This window comes from Pantherophis guttatus, chromosome 5 (genome assembly GCF_059756535.1).
Source record: "Pantherophis guttatus breed Tessera chromosome 5, ASM5975653v1, whole genome shotgun sequence".
Classification (NCBI taxonomy): domain Eukaryota; kingdom Metazoa; phylum Chordata; class Lepidosauria; order Squamata; family Colubridae; genus Pantherophis; species Pantherophis guttatus.
In genome coordinates this window covers 88,806,210-88,822,915 of record NC_142067.1, presented here as the reverse complement: position 1 = coordinate 88,822,915, position 16,706 = coordinate 88,806,210, and the positions used below count along the sequence as shown (strand labels likewise).

Genomic DNA, 16,706 nt, shown 5'->3' with positions numbered 1-16,706 from the left:
GGATTGTCAGAGGCATTTAAAAGAAAAAATGGTTTTAAAAGTTAAAAAAAATGGCCACACCCATCCAGTCACATTACCACCACCACCACCCCACCAAGCCATGTCCACAGAACATGGTAACAAATTTTAGATTTCACCACTGGTTTTGGCTGAGAGAGAGTAACTAGCCCAAATTCACCTAGATTACTTCTATGTCTAAAATAGGATTAGAATTCACAGTCTCCTGGTTTCTAGGCCAGCACTTGAACCACTACACCAAACTGGATCTTGGTTCAGAATTTGAATTCTGGAACCCATATTTAGTAGTTCTAAACAAACTTCTTTAAATATAATATATTTTAGAAGTAGTAATTAAAAAAGTAATAAATGTTTAATAATCTAATTGTGAGATATATCTGATAACTTTATTCAGTGGCATGGCAGGGGACTCTGTTGTCAGAAACTTTGTTGTTTCTTTGTTGTCTACCTTATGTGACTAAATGGGGGAAAAACACCTACCCATACTGTTCTCTCCATCCTTGTTTTGTACAATCACATTACAGAGATATTTTTACATTTCTTAGTATTCACCAGATGTTTTCTTAGTTTTTTAGCACCAGATGAGCAAAGTAAACTCTAAGGAATTATTTGTTACCCTTTCAAATGAAGCGTTGGGGGAAAAATAGCATCTGCACCTCACTGTCATGTTCACAATCAGAATGATTTTGATGTAGCTCTAGCTGTGCTTTTTAAAAAACAAAACTGAACTGTGACTATAAAAAAATGCATTCATTTTTTAAATTAATCCTCCAGAGTCTAAGAGCCAAAATAATAACAAAGACTCAGTTTGCATACATTTCCAAATTCATCTCCCAAATATTGAAAAATTGTGCTAAGGAAGCTTATCATTTGAACTGTTTTTTACAGACAGATTCTCCATTATCTAGAAGAGAGGGAGTAGCATCATTTAATGTCACTGAAATCTCAAACTAATATTTTTCTGGAAGAAGAGGAGGAGGAAGAGGAGGAAGAAAAGCAAAACAAGGGCAATAAGAACAAAAACTGGTGAACTAAAACCTAGAAAACTGGAGCAATTAACTTTTAAATTCTGAACAGAATTTAGGGTCTGAAACAGGACCATAATTGTGAAGTTCACAAGAACATTGCTGATTCTGCATTGTGCAGCAGAGTGACCAAGTGCCAGCCTGTTTGTTACTCTGATAGCCAGCAATTCCTTCCTCTCATTTCAGAAAGCTATAGGTTCTTTTGAAAGATCTTTCCATCTTCCAGAAAGATGTGAATATTTGACTGACTTCTGAACAAGGACCATAAAAGCCATAATATAGAGACAGTACTATAATAACAGTAATAGTAGTAATAATTATATGGGAAGTAGTCTACTCAGGAGACATAAAGAGATAGAAATGACCATAGAAGGTCATTTAGTTCAACCCAATATTTAGTGCAAATCCACTGGGCACCTCTGAAGATGATCATTCCATCCTGGGTTAAAATACTTTCAGTATTTTAGTCCATACCTAGTCCATTTATTAGCCGCTAAGTTCTTCCTAATATTTAGCCTGAGCCTTTTTATTGAAGTTTTAAACAACTTCAATAAAAAGCCTGAGTGGCGTAGGAGGTTAATGCCTCCTACTAAGGCAGCATTTAACATCCAGCTGCCTGCAATTACTGCGAGTTCAATTCTCACCAGGCTCAAGGTCGACTCAGCCTTCCATCCTTTCTAAGGTGGATAAAATGAGGACCCAGTTTGTGGGGGCAATAAGCTGACTTTGTATAAAATATACAAAAGTATGAAGGCTATTGCTTAATGCATTGTAAGCCGCCCTGAGTCTCCGGAGAAGGGCGGCATATAAAAATAAATTTAAAAAAAAAAACAGTCTCATTCCTACTTTTTGAAGCTAGAAAGATAGAAACTAGGTTCACTGCATCTTCTATGCAGACTCCCTTCTGACTTTTAGAAATTGTTACTGTATTTCCCACAGGCTAAACCCTCCTAGAACATTTAACCATTTCTCACAGAGATATGAGACTCTCTGTCATCTTGAACATCTTATAGAATTGTTCAAGCTTCTCACTGTACTTTTTAATGAGTAGTGTCCAGACTGGATATAGTATGGCAAATGTAATCTGACAATACATAGTAGAGTAGCATAATTAGTTCTCTTGATTGGGAATTGTCTGTATTCACAAGAAAGCTAATGTTGATCATTAAATCAATCATTATAATCAAATATGTGATTGGGAGAGATCAAGAGTTTCCAGGATAAAATGAGCTCATTAAAATCCTGAAATATGTTTTGGATGGTCTGTATTTTTTACCTTCAACTTTGTTTTCATTATTTATATAAACTAACTTTGGAGAACAGGTGACACAGTGTTGAAATTAGTCTCTTTAAAGCATGGTTACATTTTCATATACAAACCTACAAACCATATACAAACATTGCCGGAGTAGCTTGTGTTTATGCTTAAAGCAATAGCACTTAGATTTACTGTATATACTACTTCATAGTGCTTTACAGCTCTCTCTAAGTGGTTTACAGAGTCAGCAGTCAGCACCTAACAATCTGGTTCCTCATTTTACCAACCTCAGAAGGATGGAAGGCTGAGTCAACCTTGAGTTGATCAGGATCAACAAATAACTTAATGTTCCAATGATATATTAAATAGAAATCACCTCTTCCTATACTGGTTCTCTGCAAGCTTGAATCTTCTTTTATAAATTTAACTGTCTATTTTTCAGCCATACCAGACAGGGTCACTAAAAACATTCATATAGCCATTCCATGGAAACAAAATTTGGACTTTTGATTTTTCTCTATAATTATACCTAAAGTAGGCACCTATTTTAGACAAATGTATTCTATAATTAATGTTTTCTATTATTGTTGGAGGATTCTTTCAATCTGAATTATTTCAAATCCTAACAGTTTATCCAGAATGGGCCTACTGGAACAGATTGGTATTTCACATCTACCACATGGACAAACCAAGTTATATTGTAATGTTTATAAATTCAAACCTTTTTTTTTCAGTGGTGACTACCGTTGACTGCCTGAATAAGTCCCTGAAATTTCCTTGTCAGGTTTTTTGGGGGGAAGTGGTTTGCCATTATCTCTTTCCTAGAACTGAGAGAAAGTGAGTAGCTCAGATTCACTAGAACTTACAGTCTCCTGGTTCCTATCCTGAGGCCTTAACCACTACATTAAACTGGCTCTCCGTCTAATGTTCCATTCATTAATTGCATTCTGAATTTTAGTTTTTAGATTACAGTATGCTCATCAGTGGTGGGTTTCAAAATGTTTTACTATTGGTTCTGTGGGTGTGGCTTGGTGGGTGTGACATGGCTTAGTGGGCGTGGCAGGGGAAGGATATTGTAAAATCTCCATTCCCACCCCACTCCAGGGGAAGGATACTGTAAAATGCCCATTCCCTCCCCAATCCAGGGGAAGGTTACTGCAAAATCCCCATTTCCTCCCGATCAGCTGGGACTTGGGAGGCAAGAGAATAGATGGGGGCAGGGCCAGTCAGAATTTTTACTATCAGTTCTCCGAACTACTCAAAATTTCCGCTACCAGTTCTCCAGAACTGGTCAGAACCTGCTGAAACCCACTTCTGATACTCATACTATGAATAGTGAGAACCATCATTAATTATGATGGTTGCTCTCTTGGTTTGCTTCAACGGTCAAATGATTCTTGCCAGAGAAGAGAATACCAGAAACTAAAAAACCCTAAATCCCAAATTGCATGAGGTGAAAGTAATAAAAGCAAAATTTATTCCCAAACTAAGGAAAATATCTGAGCTACCATATAATACAGATCACAGTATAAACAAACTCGGGCAGTTCACCAAACTGAGAAAACTGTAAAATGTTCTAGGACAGTGAAAAATAAATATTCTAGAACTCCCAAAATGGAGACAATTCAAAATGTAGTTTAAAAATATGAAAATGTCTTTACTTGTAGACAAACCTTCATCCCCAGAAAAAGCAATCAATGTTCACCTGAATTTCAATACTGTATAGATTTTAAAAAGCTAACTATAAAAATGTATGGGTTCATCAGATGTGAATCCTGAAACCAAAAGAATGTCATGATCTTCATTAATATCATATTGGACCTCAACTACTGGTTTAAAATGTCTAGACTTGTATAACTTTGTCTTTGCTCATAGATTGCAGTAACTTTCATCTATAAGAAGTATAGTCTTGTCCAGTTGAATCCTGCTGATGTCATCAACCACCATTGTTGACAAAATGAATTTATTACATCATATCCTTGACTGTTCTTATAATTGGCAAACCCAAGAGTATCTTTTTCTCTTCTCAATTAGGAGTTTTCTCACTTTTTTATCCTATATAAATGCATATTTTGTATTATATAATTTCATGTATAACAATTGGCACGATCAAGAGAACTCTGCTGAACTATTGTCTGAGGCATCTTGGCTCAATCAACGTAGTCCTGTCTCGCCATCAATAACTGACATTTCCCCAATCTTGACAATCCCTTCTTGAAGGTGTGTTTCTTGATGTATTGTAAGAACAACTTCAACTGCATAATTATCCAGTGTTTTCCATATGAAAAAAATAAGACAGGAAGACAGACCAAGAAAAATGCTGCCCTGTCCTCACCAGTATTGATGATACCTCAAATAAATTCCCAGAAAACAATTATCCAAAAAAAAAAAAATCTTAGAAAACAAATTTCAAATATCTCCCTCCCTCTTAGTATTTTTGTGCAACTCCAATATATGCCTAGCAAAATAAAAACAATTAGGATATTTTAGTTTTCAGGCGGCAATTTCAATGGGCATTTGTAAACTAATGGTTTAGAAAGCTTTCCAAGCTTCTGAACCACTTGAGGCAATTTCCCTCAGTGATATAGCATCCGCATAGCATCACCCAGTCATCACTTAAATGGGATCGCCTTATATACTATTACTTTGGCGCAGTGATGTTTAGATAACTCTCCAAAAATATATAAGTGAAATTTTTTTCAATGCTCTCCTTTTCTATAAAATAAGTATCAGAGACAAAATTGAATTGAATTGATTACTTTTTTTGGCCAAGTGTGATTATACACATAAGGCTTTTGTCTCCAGTGCAGAAGCTCTCATGAAAGTAGAATGCCATGAAAGTAGGCTCTAGCACAAAAATTCTGGCAATTACAGTACATTCCATAAATTCATGCCAGAGATCATAAATTTCCAAAAATTAGACGAATTTGATATCAACCCACTTCAAGTTAGAGACAAAATAAATAAATTCTTTCTATAATCTTTTCTTCCTCTGGATTATTTTTAATTATCTATAAATTAGCTGATTTTATATTAATATTTATATAAAGTGAGTCCCTTAATCTTGGTATCAAAATGATAGTGAAAATAGAAGATTCCCCTAGATTAAATTAAACAAACAGTATTTTTAGTATGAACTTCTTGAACAGCTTGAATGCACGCAGGTTTCATTTGCTTTGTGCATCTGTATGAGATAGGAGGTACACCTTCGGCTTATTTTTCTTGCATGAAATGCAGTAAATTGAAAAAAAGGCTGTTTATAAAAACTCTTCATGTTCAAGAACAAGCTGGTAAAATTGCCTCTGTTTTTTTGTACAAAATAAAAAAGGAAATTGGAGTCTGACTGAAAGTGTTTTATTTTCCTTTATATAATGTCACAACTGAACTCTTCCTTTCTTTATTTATGCAGCACCATAGCTCTCCATTAAAATCATGCCAGTTTGCTCTTCTTTTCACTTGCTGTGAAATGATCGGTCATACTTCTCCATAATCCATCTTGAATCAATCTTGGCCAATAAGTTCTTTTCCATCAACAAGAGGAACATCATTTAGCAAGGACCTTGGAAAGACTGAACCACTAACTCCTTCAGATGAAACAGAGAAAAATAAATGGATGCATTGTAATATGCTAATGGGAATAGGGATGGAAAAGGTGCTAAGACTTCATAGCTTAAGTGGGTTGTTTTTTTTTTACATTATTGGTAGGAGTAGCAGCAGTAGTAATAGTAATGTTTCATTTTCCTTTTTTAAAGGTATGAAGTAAGAATTAATTATACTAGCAGCACTGCCAACACTCAACAGAATCTTAAATAAAAGCACATATCAAAGCAAAAAAGCAAAGCAAAACAAAACAAAACCAGAATGGTGATACTCAGAGGCCTCAAGTGCTTTGCTATATTAAATAAACAAATTATGCAGGATACATAGATGGTGATAAATCTATAGTTATGAACAAAAGTGAATTGAAATGATCCGTTTTAAATATTTTACTAATACACATCTAAAGGACAATTTTATATTATTCTGTATAATACAGCCAAAAAGCTATGTGCTATGTAAATCACTATCTTTGGGTAAGGAATAAAGATCAAAACTAAGGCTATTGCTAAGAATGTTAATGAGGGATTATTCACAATTATAATCATATGAAAAAACATAAATTTTTGTAATAGAAATAATCCATAGAAAAATAATTAGGGAAGGATATTTATTTGAAACAATTAATAACTCCTGGCTATTTTGTTATAGTTATTGATTGGCTTATTTGCAATTGTCTGAATTAAGAATTATATATCTATATCTATCTATCTATCTATCTACCTATCTATCTATCTATCTATACACATACACAGTGAGAGCTACTAAAATTCTGACAGCTTAAAAATCAAAATATTGTTATGCCATATAGATATATTATTTATTCTAAATAAATAATAAAAAGTCAGGCACTTCTAAAAAGTCAATGATCATTAAAAAGTTTTCTATTAAAATAAACTATAGACATTTTTGTTCTTTTTAAGGCTTACATAATATATTACTATAGATTCTTAAAATATTACAATTTCCTTATTTTTTTTTGTTTAAATAGTCACAAAACTATTTATATTTTTTTAATTGTATATCTTGACTTTTTCTCTATCAACAACCAGACATTGACATAATGCACTCTTTGAAAGGAAAATTGGGCTGTGATCATAAATGCATGAACAAGTAATACAGGCTATTCTTATAATGTTTTTAATCTAATAAGAACCAATAACTTTTTTATAGTTCATCACACAGATCACTGAAGAATTCCTACAACATACGCTGCAATAAATTGTGCAAACTGGCCAACTGGCCGGTTCATGGTTAGTGAATGTACTTACCATCCTCAGTTGGTACGTAGATGTTCAGATAAAGGCAGTCTTCATTCTGATCTTGCACATAGGTCATTACAGTATCCAAGTTGGCAGTAAACCAAACTGGTAGCATATCATTAAGCAGTGATCTCTCATCCAGATACTGTGGGCAAACAGCAGCAAATTGTGTGGCATTCCGTATACCAGTCCATGAAGAAGGAGGTTCTGGGGGTTGGAAACGTCTCTCTCCAGTTGGAGGAGAAGCGTAAGGGACTCCCAAATACTGTTCCACAGGACCAAGGATTTCATTGGGCAAAGGTGTTCTTACACCACGGATTTTGCCATAATTTGTAGTTACAATTGGGTATTGTGCTTGTCCCTCAATAAGTGTAAAACGTATTGCTAGGGCAGTTATCCAAAGGAGGAAATTAGAATTCAGCATGACACAAATAGGAGTAAAAATCAAAGACAGCCATAAGAGTCCCACTGGCTTTGACATGGTTTCACATCAGCATTAGCAGGTCCTGAAGACGTTCACAGCCAGGCAGAAAAACAAATTTTGCAGAAAAAGACAGAAACAACAGTGAAAATTAGAAAAGTGTATGAGGTGTATGAGGAAAAGAATAATTTACCAACAAAAATGTAAAGTATTCTTGGTCAAGCAGAGAAAACCCAATTTAAATGTGGTAGGTATCTCAGCAGATTAAACATAGACAGTTCCCAGAAACACAAACAGCAATTGACTTCTTCTGGCTGCAGCCCATCCCTTGATTCTTGTATTCAATGCTGATATCACTTATCCAAGAAGATAAGATGCCCAGATACTTAGAGCCTACTATGCAAATCCATTTGAGTTAATTCCATCTTGATGGAGAACCCTGTCAGGGAAGAAATGGAGAGAAACAAAGAATTATATTTTACTAAAATAGTTCTTTAAAAAAATACAGTTGTATTGTTTTGCCACAATTTTATTCCCTCTATCAATTACTGTGAAATAAGCATCAGGATGCAAGAATAGCTCATTCATGAATCATATTGGAATACTCTATCCCTCTCCAGTAGGTCACTAACAGCCATGCTTTAATAATCATACTAAACATAAGCTACCATGTCCGTTGGAAAAGAAGTGCCATGTACAAAACCTAAATCTAATAATGAAACCCAATGTCATTACCAATTTACTTAAACTTAAAGAAAAGTTGGAAGGAATTCAACAAAACCAAATTTATATAATTAATCTGAGGCATTTTGAATTTGCAGTGAACCTGTAAGGTAGAGTATTTACTCTTTTGTAGTTGAAGGAGTATATAAATACAAACTATACTCCTTGAGCATTAAAAAAAAAACCTGAACGTCTTTAGGATAAAGATTATGCATAAGCATGCATTCTCATAAGCAGAAAAATAAGTACAAAATATTTTTCTATATTTAAACTGACTGTATTTGTCTTTTATTCTGGAAAATCAAACACATAGTTGAACAGTTTTCAGAAATATTGGATGTGAGTCTTCTTTACTTGAAAACATATCAGGACAAGGAGACTTTCCTTTTTTGTGAAATGCATTATTTAATGTTTAACAGGAGCATAGAAACTCTCTTATACCAACTGTATACAGATGGTCCTTGACTTACAATAGTTCATTTAGTGACTGTCCAAAGTTACAATGGCAGTGAAAAAGTGACCTATAACTATTTTTCATACTTATGACTGTTGCAGCATCTCCATGGTAATGGTTTACCATTATAACAGTTGCAGTGTCCCAGGGTCATGTTATCATCTTTTATAATCTTCTGACAAAGTCAAAGAGGAAAGCCAGATTCACTTAACAACTATGTTACTAACTTAACAACTGCAGTGATTCACTTAACAACTGTGGGAAGAAAGGTTGTAAAATGGGGCAAAACTCACTTAACAATTGTCTCACTTAGCAACAGAAATGTGGGGTTCAATTGCGGTCAAAAGTCAAGAACTACTTATAGTTCAGTATGCTAATGAAGCTCTGACAAATATGTAGTCCAGTAACTTAGACTCCTGTTTGTACCATATAGAGAGGATAGGAGTTGCAATGCAAAATATCTCAAGAACTGTCTATATCAGTCATGGACTCTATGAATCCTAATGAAATGAGCCACAGTCCATGAAATGACTTTATGATTTTAAATAAAATCTTCTAGTCAGATAAGGGTGCTTCCAGACTCCTCCTCATTTTATACCATTCTAGACTAATGAAACAGCTCTCCTCCTACAAAATCTATAAAAATCTAGCTTGTCTTCTAATAGCTTATTTCCAAAATTCAGGTAAAGAATCTTTGCAGCCCAGTACAACAGTTCAAGGATTAACCTGAAGATTTTTGTATACTTAACATCCTCTCTGCCAACGGTTATTCTATTACTTCTGGGCATCTTATCACTTTTATTGATCCAATGCACATTTTTATATATTGCCCATCCCTCAGCCTGCTGTATCTAAAAGTAATTTGAGCCTAATCTTTGCCTGTAAGCAAAATACTGATCTTTTTAATTATATTCTATTTGCAGTAAGAATAAGAAGTGTCAGTCCAAGTAATTTTCTACATCAGAACCTAAACATACAGCAAATGAAATTTCCAGGGGATCTTGAAGAAATAAACACTAAATGTTATCAGGCTAGGTATTTCCAGTTTGTCCCGAGAGTATAGTCTATTTTTAACATGGCTCTTTATATTCACCATTAGCTAGTGGTTTCCACAGAATCCTGATTCGTAGCAAGTAAGCAGAATCAAATTTGCCTTTTTATTAAGGTTGGATAGAGAAAGAACAAACAAAAATTACATGTGAATTTTCATTCATGAAAATATTATTCTTCCTTACAAACAAAATAAAAATAGACTCATTTATACCAAGCCACAGTCCCCCTTCTCATTTCCATTAACCATATTTAAGAGTAGAGCTATCACGACTGTACAAGCTTCAAAAAATGACTCAGAAGTAAATAAACCCAATACATATTTAATGTGGTTTCAAAGCAACTGTAGTTTTTTTTGTTAGCTTATAATCATGTGAGGACCAAATCATTTGTTTCAAACTATTTTCAAAATATGAAAGGCACCAATAATTAATAAGTGTTAATTTATTTCTGCAGAATATATTTTGACATCTGTAAAATGTTTTGACTTTCCATAGATGAGGGAAGTGGAGCAATCTACCTAATATTGCTTCTAGTCCCACCTACTACTACTATGTCATTCTCAACAACAGATTATACCCCAGCTACTCCCTAGGAAAGAATGACCCTTGATTTCATAAGTGTTAGAGAAAAGCTACTTTTACTAGAGATGCCAAGTGCAGCATGAATGAGGCAAGCTCTGAGGAAAAACCATGTGAAAATTGTATATTGAAAGCAATCCCCTCCCCCCTGTGAGAGCAGTCCAATAAGGTCTCATTCTGATGTTTTGGGAACTCAGTGCCTCAGACACGAGTGTAAATTTCTTTCCCAGGACTGGCATCCTTAAAGCTCGGCAGATGGCTCAGTTTGGCACTTCTGGCTCCTGTTAGTGTTCATACTCCCCAATTTCCCATAGCATTCTTTCACATCTCCAGATGTTTCTCCTCCCAGTTGCCCCCTCCCCCCTGGTTATGGCAGTTGCACAATGGCGCAGTCAGTTGACCAGTGTGGTGGAAGCGCACTGGACCCTTTCTCGCTAAAAAGGTTGTTTAGGTCCCAATATTCCCTGGGAATTTTTGGATACTGCCTTGGTTGATTTTGGGCCACTGGTTGAGAATGTTGCCAGCCACGGGCGTTTTGGCTTTGGACCTAGCCAGGGGTTGCTATCTCAACTTGTTTAGCTAGCACATACCACTGGTGGAAAATGCAGGGCGGGCTGTGAGATGCAGGTGTTGCATACATTATCACTGAGCCCATCTTGGAAGCATTCTATTAGGATGTCCTCTGGCCAATTGGTCAGCTGGCACACCAGCTTGCAAAACTCTTGGTTGTACACTGCCAATCCCCTGTGGCTGATTGATGTTTTTGATGTGGGTTCAGGCCTTGTGTTGGGTGAGTGGGTCTTCGATCTGCTTACGCGAGGCCATCATGAATCGGTCTAAGCTTCAGTGTCTGTACATCATCATTGTGGATAGAGACCATCCACTCTGCAGTGGTGCCTTCCAGGACCATGGTCATGCACCAGACCTGAGCTGCTTTGGTGGCCATGTCTACTCTGTACTCCTACTTATAATTCCACACCTGGGTGAGGAAAAATCTCAGTTGTTTTGGTTCTCCTGCATATTTCAAGGCCAGGGCAGGAAGTCTAGTCTTAGCATCCCTCATCTGGGAAGACAGCCCCCCTCGAGGAAGGGGCTGCACTGCCTGAACAGCTGGTGGCCCAACTGCCTGGGCCAGGCTAGGTCCAGCTGAGACTGCTGCTCCCCCCATTGTGGCCACCTGTGCTGCAATGCTATCTCCTGCCAGCCCTGGTGGGAGTCAAGGGTCTGCTAGATGGGCAAATAGTTATTTGGTCTGCCAGTTCCCAAAGGCATGTCTCAACACCCTTCACACTTGCTCCACCAGGTCTTTTTGTTCATCCAGTTCCCTTGGGAGCTCGTCTTTGCCCTGATCTCCATCAAGCTCCCATCTCCTGGCTCCACGGTGTATGTTACACTGAGGATTTTCTCTTCCATATCTTCCTCCTTCACGCTCAGTGTGAGCAACTACCAGGGCTTCGGGGCCTCCTCACAGATGCTCACATTTCCCAGCCATTCGAGCTCCTCTTTGAGGTGATGCAGTTTGGCGGGGGGGGGGGGACTCCACAAGCTCCAGCCTCCTCCAGGCCACTTTCATAGCTTGTCTTCTTTTACTCAGTTCCCTCAGTAGACATCGGTCTCCTGTTTGACTGCTACAGCAGAGCTTCCCTATTTTGAGACTGGCCCCAGCTATTCCCTAAGAAAGAATGATCCTCGATTCCATAGGTGTTAGAAAAAAGGTATTTTACTAGAGATGTTGAGTGCAGCATGGATGAGGCAAGCTCGAGGAAAAACTGCATGAAAACTATATATTAAAAGCAATCCCCAATGTCCAAAATCCTCCCTCCAGTGAGAGTAGTCCAATCAGGTCTCATTCCAATGTTTTGGGAACTCAGTGCCTCAGGTGCCCAGTGAAAATTCCTTTCCCAGGACTGACGCCCTTGAAGGTCGGCAGATGGCTCAGTTTGGCATCTATGGTTCCTGTTATATCCATACTCCCCAATAGCATTCTTTCATAACTCCAGCATGTTTCCCCTCACAGATGCCCCCAACCCCCTGGTGATGGCAGTTGCTTGCAAGCTTCAAAGAAAGTGAAGATGAGCAGCTGACAGCTGGAACAGTTGACTGGACTGAAGCAAAACTAAAAGCTCTATATAAAGAAAGACCAGAAAAAGGATAAAATGAATCATACCTTTCATCGATGCACTGGCATTGACAGCTTCTATGTATCAAGGACCATAGGTAGGTATGGAATGTTACAAGTATATCAAACAGATGAAAAAGAAAGACATCGGAAGAATATCTGAAGAATAATGAAGATGCACTGAAGCTAGTATATCATGAAGACTTATTAAATACAAGAAAGACTTATTAAATACATTTGCTCTTCCTTGGCCTACAAGGAAGAGCAAATGAATAATAGAAAAGAAACATGGCAGGGCAAACTGTTACATGACCAATGCATTAAAAAAAAATAGGCAAAGTAGATAACAAGACATGGCAATGGCTAAGAGCAGGAAAGTTGAAAAAAGAGACAAAGGAGCTAATTCTGCCAGCACAAAACCAACCCTTAAGAACAAATGCATGCAAAGCCAGAATTGAGAAGGCAGCAACAGATAACAAATTCCACTTCTGTAAAGAAGCTAAAGAGACAGTGGACCACACCTTGTTAGCTGCAAGAAGTAACATAGACTGATTACCAACAACAGTGTGATAAAGTAGCAACAATGGCACACAGGAAAATGTAGAAGAAATATCATTTGCCTGCAAGCAAGAACTAGTGGGACCACAAAATAGACAGAAAATGAAGAACTAATGTGCTCTGGACTTTAGAATTCAAACAGATAGGCACTTGCCTCAGCTATTGTTTCATTGTAATCTAGAATCTCAACAATTCTAGGCACCAGCAAAATTTCAAAATTTATGAAGACAGAAAGCATATTCTTTTTTCAAACACCAAAAAGCTTTTGACTATGTTAACTAAGATGATGAATTGCAAAGTGCTTTATCCAATGTGGCTTTCACAACTAGATAAGTGTTAATCCCATGGAAAAGTAATACTTTCAATAAAATAGTGGTTTTGAAGCATTCCTTCACATTTCCCTTCAGTAGTTTATTTCACAAGGGAAAAGGGAGGAGAAGAAAATAATAGTTTGCTGTTTTTGTTGTTATTTATTTAGATGGCCTGCAATGGCTGGCAATATTTTAAATGTGACTCAGACAGACTTATAATTCTTCCTGGAAATGCCTAAAAACTCTGGTACATGTGAAATAAGTAATTTGTCACTGAACTTTTACTCTTTTTGTGATATAATCATTCAGCTGAAGCTTCTAAAAAGAGGCTCCAGGATTCAGATTTATTGCCATCGGTTGACTTTGAGTACAAGGTGTCTAAGTCATCTCCAACAATCTGTGAATATATCAAGCTTTTGTAGCTGTATTGTGGTATTTATTTACTTTACATTATGGTAACAAACCATACTAAAACTACTTCGAAATGTTTTATAGTCAGACTATAAAATTTGAAATGAAAACATTGACTTTGTGTAAGTAATTTTGCAGACAATAATTTTCTGATTGGCATATGGAGAAGGAAGAATGCTTTGGAATAACATGAAGGAATAATCTTGGGAGACAGGAGGAAGAGCTGCAGACTGAACAATCATCATAAAAAAGAAATCTCAGCCCACAGAAGGAAAAGAGGCATGAGAAGCCTCTTAGAGAGGGACTCATCATAGTTTTATGGAAAGTAAAAATAATGGAAGGGAGAAATGCTTTCAGACTTGCAACTTTCTGTTACTGTAACCTTAACAGCATGCTCAGTGTTAGTACTCATGACTTGTGCTTCTTTTCATGACTATCTTGAAGAACTGACATGGATAAACATCTACAGTATCTTCTATAGTTGCCTCAACTGTTAATACTTTATGAAATGCCACAGAACCTGTGTCTTTGCCAATGCTTTTTTTTTTGTGCTGATACCAAACCTATGAAGAAAATAATCAGAGATGATTATTGATCAGAGAAACAATCAGAATTTGTCTCAACTTATACTCAACATTTTAATTACCATGTACAGATTTCAGGAACACTGTTGAACTCTTCATCCAATAATTAAAAGTAGTTTATCAGCAACACTAAAATTTACATTGGAGACAGAAGCTCATGATAAATTTAGGACAAACTTTATTCTACCTAATGGCCAAATGGAAGCTCAAATATTCATGGTGGCCACAAATGTTTGGCCATTTATAATTTTTTATGGACATGGTAGCCTTTTATCCAGCTATCTATATGGCCATTTACAGATGAAATGGCTTTCTCTAAAGTGATTTGTGCAGGGATGGTTTGAAAATTGATTTGAAAGGTGATTTCACTTAGATGAATTCACTTAGTATAAAATATGACTGTTGTTAATATTCCTTAGATCTCACACAGTTGGATATATTAGTGGGCCATATATTTCCAGGGTCAGTTTAATGTATTAGCCTTGGCTTTTAAAGATTCCAATAGTTTATATTTGTGTTATTTAAAAAGACAACACCATCCATGTCAATTTGCCCATCTATTACAGGGACTCAATTTTTAAAGCAATTAGGGCATTATGAATGAAATAGCTTGAGATTCTATTTCATACAATATCTTCACCTCTATAATGAACCTTTAATCATGCCATGAAGTTATCCTGCTTATTTTTGATCATCTGCTTTTAACACAGATTTATTAACTAGCAATTTGATTTGATGTCTTTGAATTTTGTGATAGGAAATACAAAACAATAAAAAATATAAAAATAAAAAATAAAATATACAAAATATAAATTCAGAAGTGATAATTTGGTATCTGAGAAATGGCTGTTACGATCAAACTTTATGAGTACTGTTAAGAAGTTCAAAAAAAAAAGAAACCACCTAAGAGCATGCCTCACCAGAAGATTGCAAATATTGTAAGGGATTTAATGTACTAATGATAAAAGCAATAAAATAATAAAATAATTATCCCCCAATAAGGCACCATCTTCATGTGGCTGTGGCGCTTGTGTCTTCTGAGCAAGATGAGATGTCAGAGTTCAACCGTACTGTACAGTTTTCATCAGAGGTGTTGTGACCCCGACTCCCGAGCCTGTCCTAACAGAGGAAGAGGACTCAGAAGGTGACGGGGAGGAACTGACAAGGCCTCCCTCTCCAGGACCCTCCTTTCTGGCAATGCCTCAGGTTCCATCCGAAGACCAGGAAGAACAGCCTGGGATGTGCCAGGAGGAAGGCCTATCGGAGCATCAATTGATAGGGAGCAAGGATGATGAATCCTGGCTTGATCCCAGGCAACGTCGGAGGGAGAAGCATGCGCAGCAACAGAAGAGGCTTGGGAGGGCCAGAGATTGAGCTGAGTCACAGAGCCACAGCCCACCAGGAATAAAAATGGGTGGGATTGCTCTTCAGGCTTTGTGACGGACAAAGTTAAACCCTGAAAGTCACATCGTGATCTCTGAAATTTGGCTTGGATATATTTTGGACTGAACATTGACTAAACTTTTGTCTCGTGGATAATTTGTTGCTCCTGGAACGGACTGAAGATAAGTCCTCTTCTGCTTTATGGGAGTGAAAACGGTCTTGGCAGGCATTCGGCAGTTTGCTGCCAAAACCTTGGTCTGCCAAGAATTCTAATCTGTTTACCTAATAAAATATTGGCAGACGTGCTTGGTATTACATTTGCCTGTGTGAGGAAGGGGGACAGAACAAGAGGAGCCAGGCAAAGAATGTCTGTCCCTTAAAAAATATGGTGAGATATAAATTACAGAAACCCATATTGGCTCGGTTGTTGCCCAGGTCAACAAAAGACCATGCTGGGTATTGGAGTTCCTGGAAATCTGATGAAAAATAGGCAGACTCAGGACTGTTGGCTGAATAACTAGAACCAGCAGCTACAGAACTACTGGAGGAAAGGTGTTTACCTGTCACCGATACATAATGATTGAAAACAAAGAAAAAATTATCTCTTATTCTATATCAAGTCCAACAAGAGGATATTTGAAATGAATGCACCAGTTCTGGAAAGAACAACATCCAGAATCAGAAATAATTGCGAACCGGTAGTAGTGGTAAGTAGAATCCACCCCTGGTATGTGTGTGTCATACATGCAACTTTGCATTTATTAAATTATTTATTAAATTAAAAGTGATTAAGATAATTCCTTTATTGAAGCACCAAATTACATATGGCTTCACAGCATATGTTAGAAAAAGTATGACATTTCAGCTGGTCTTACTATAAAAAAGGCTAAAACTTGCTGCTTGCAAAAATCTGTTTCCTTTCCAAAATCCTCTTGAAATGGCATGACAATG

At 36.8% G+C, this 16,706-nt stretch overlaps 1 protein-coding gene across 6 annotated transcripts in view; it reads right to left on the bottom strand.

Moving 5' to 3' along the window:
- NLGN4X (neuroligin 4 X-linked) overlaps positions 1-16,706 on the bottom strand; it is a 192,190-nt gene that overhangs the window by 141,336 nt on the left and 34,148 nt on the right. For all 6 annotated transcript variants that reach the window (XM_034431449.3, XM_034431455.3, XM_060686667.2 and 3 more), the window contains exon 2: positions 7,170-8,020. In XM_034431449.3, the coding sequence (XP_034287340.1) occupies positions 7,170-7,641 (472 nt within the window). In that variant the 5' untranslated portion in view covers positions 7,642-8,020. The remainder of the gene's footprint in view (positions 1-7,169; positions 8,021-16,706) is intronic.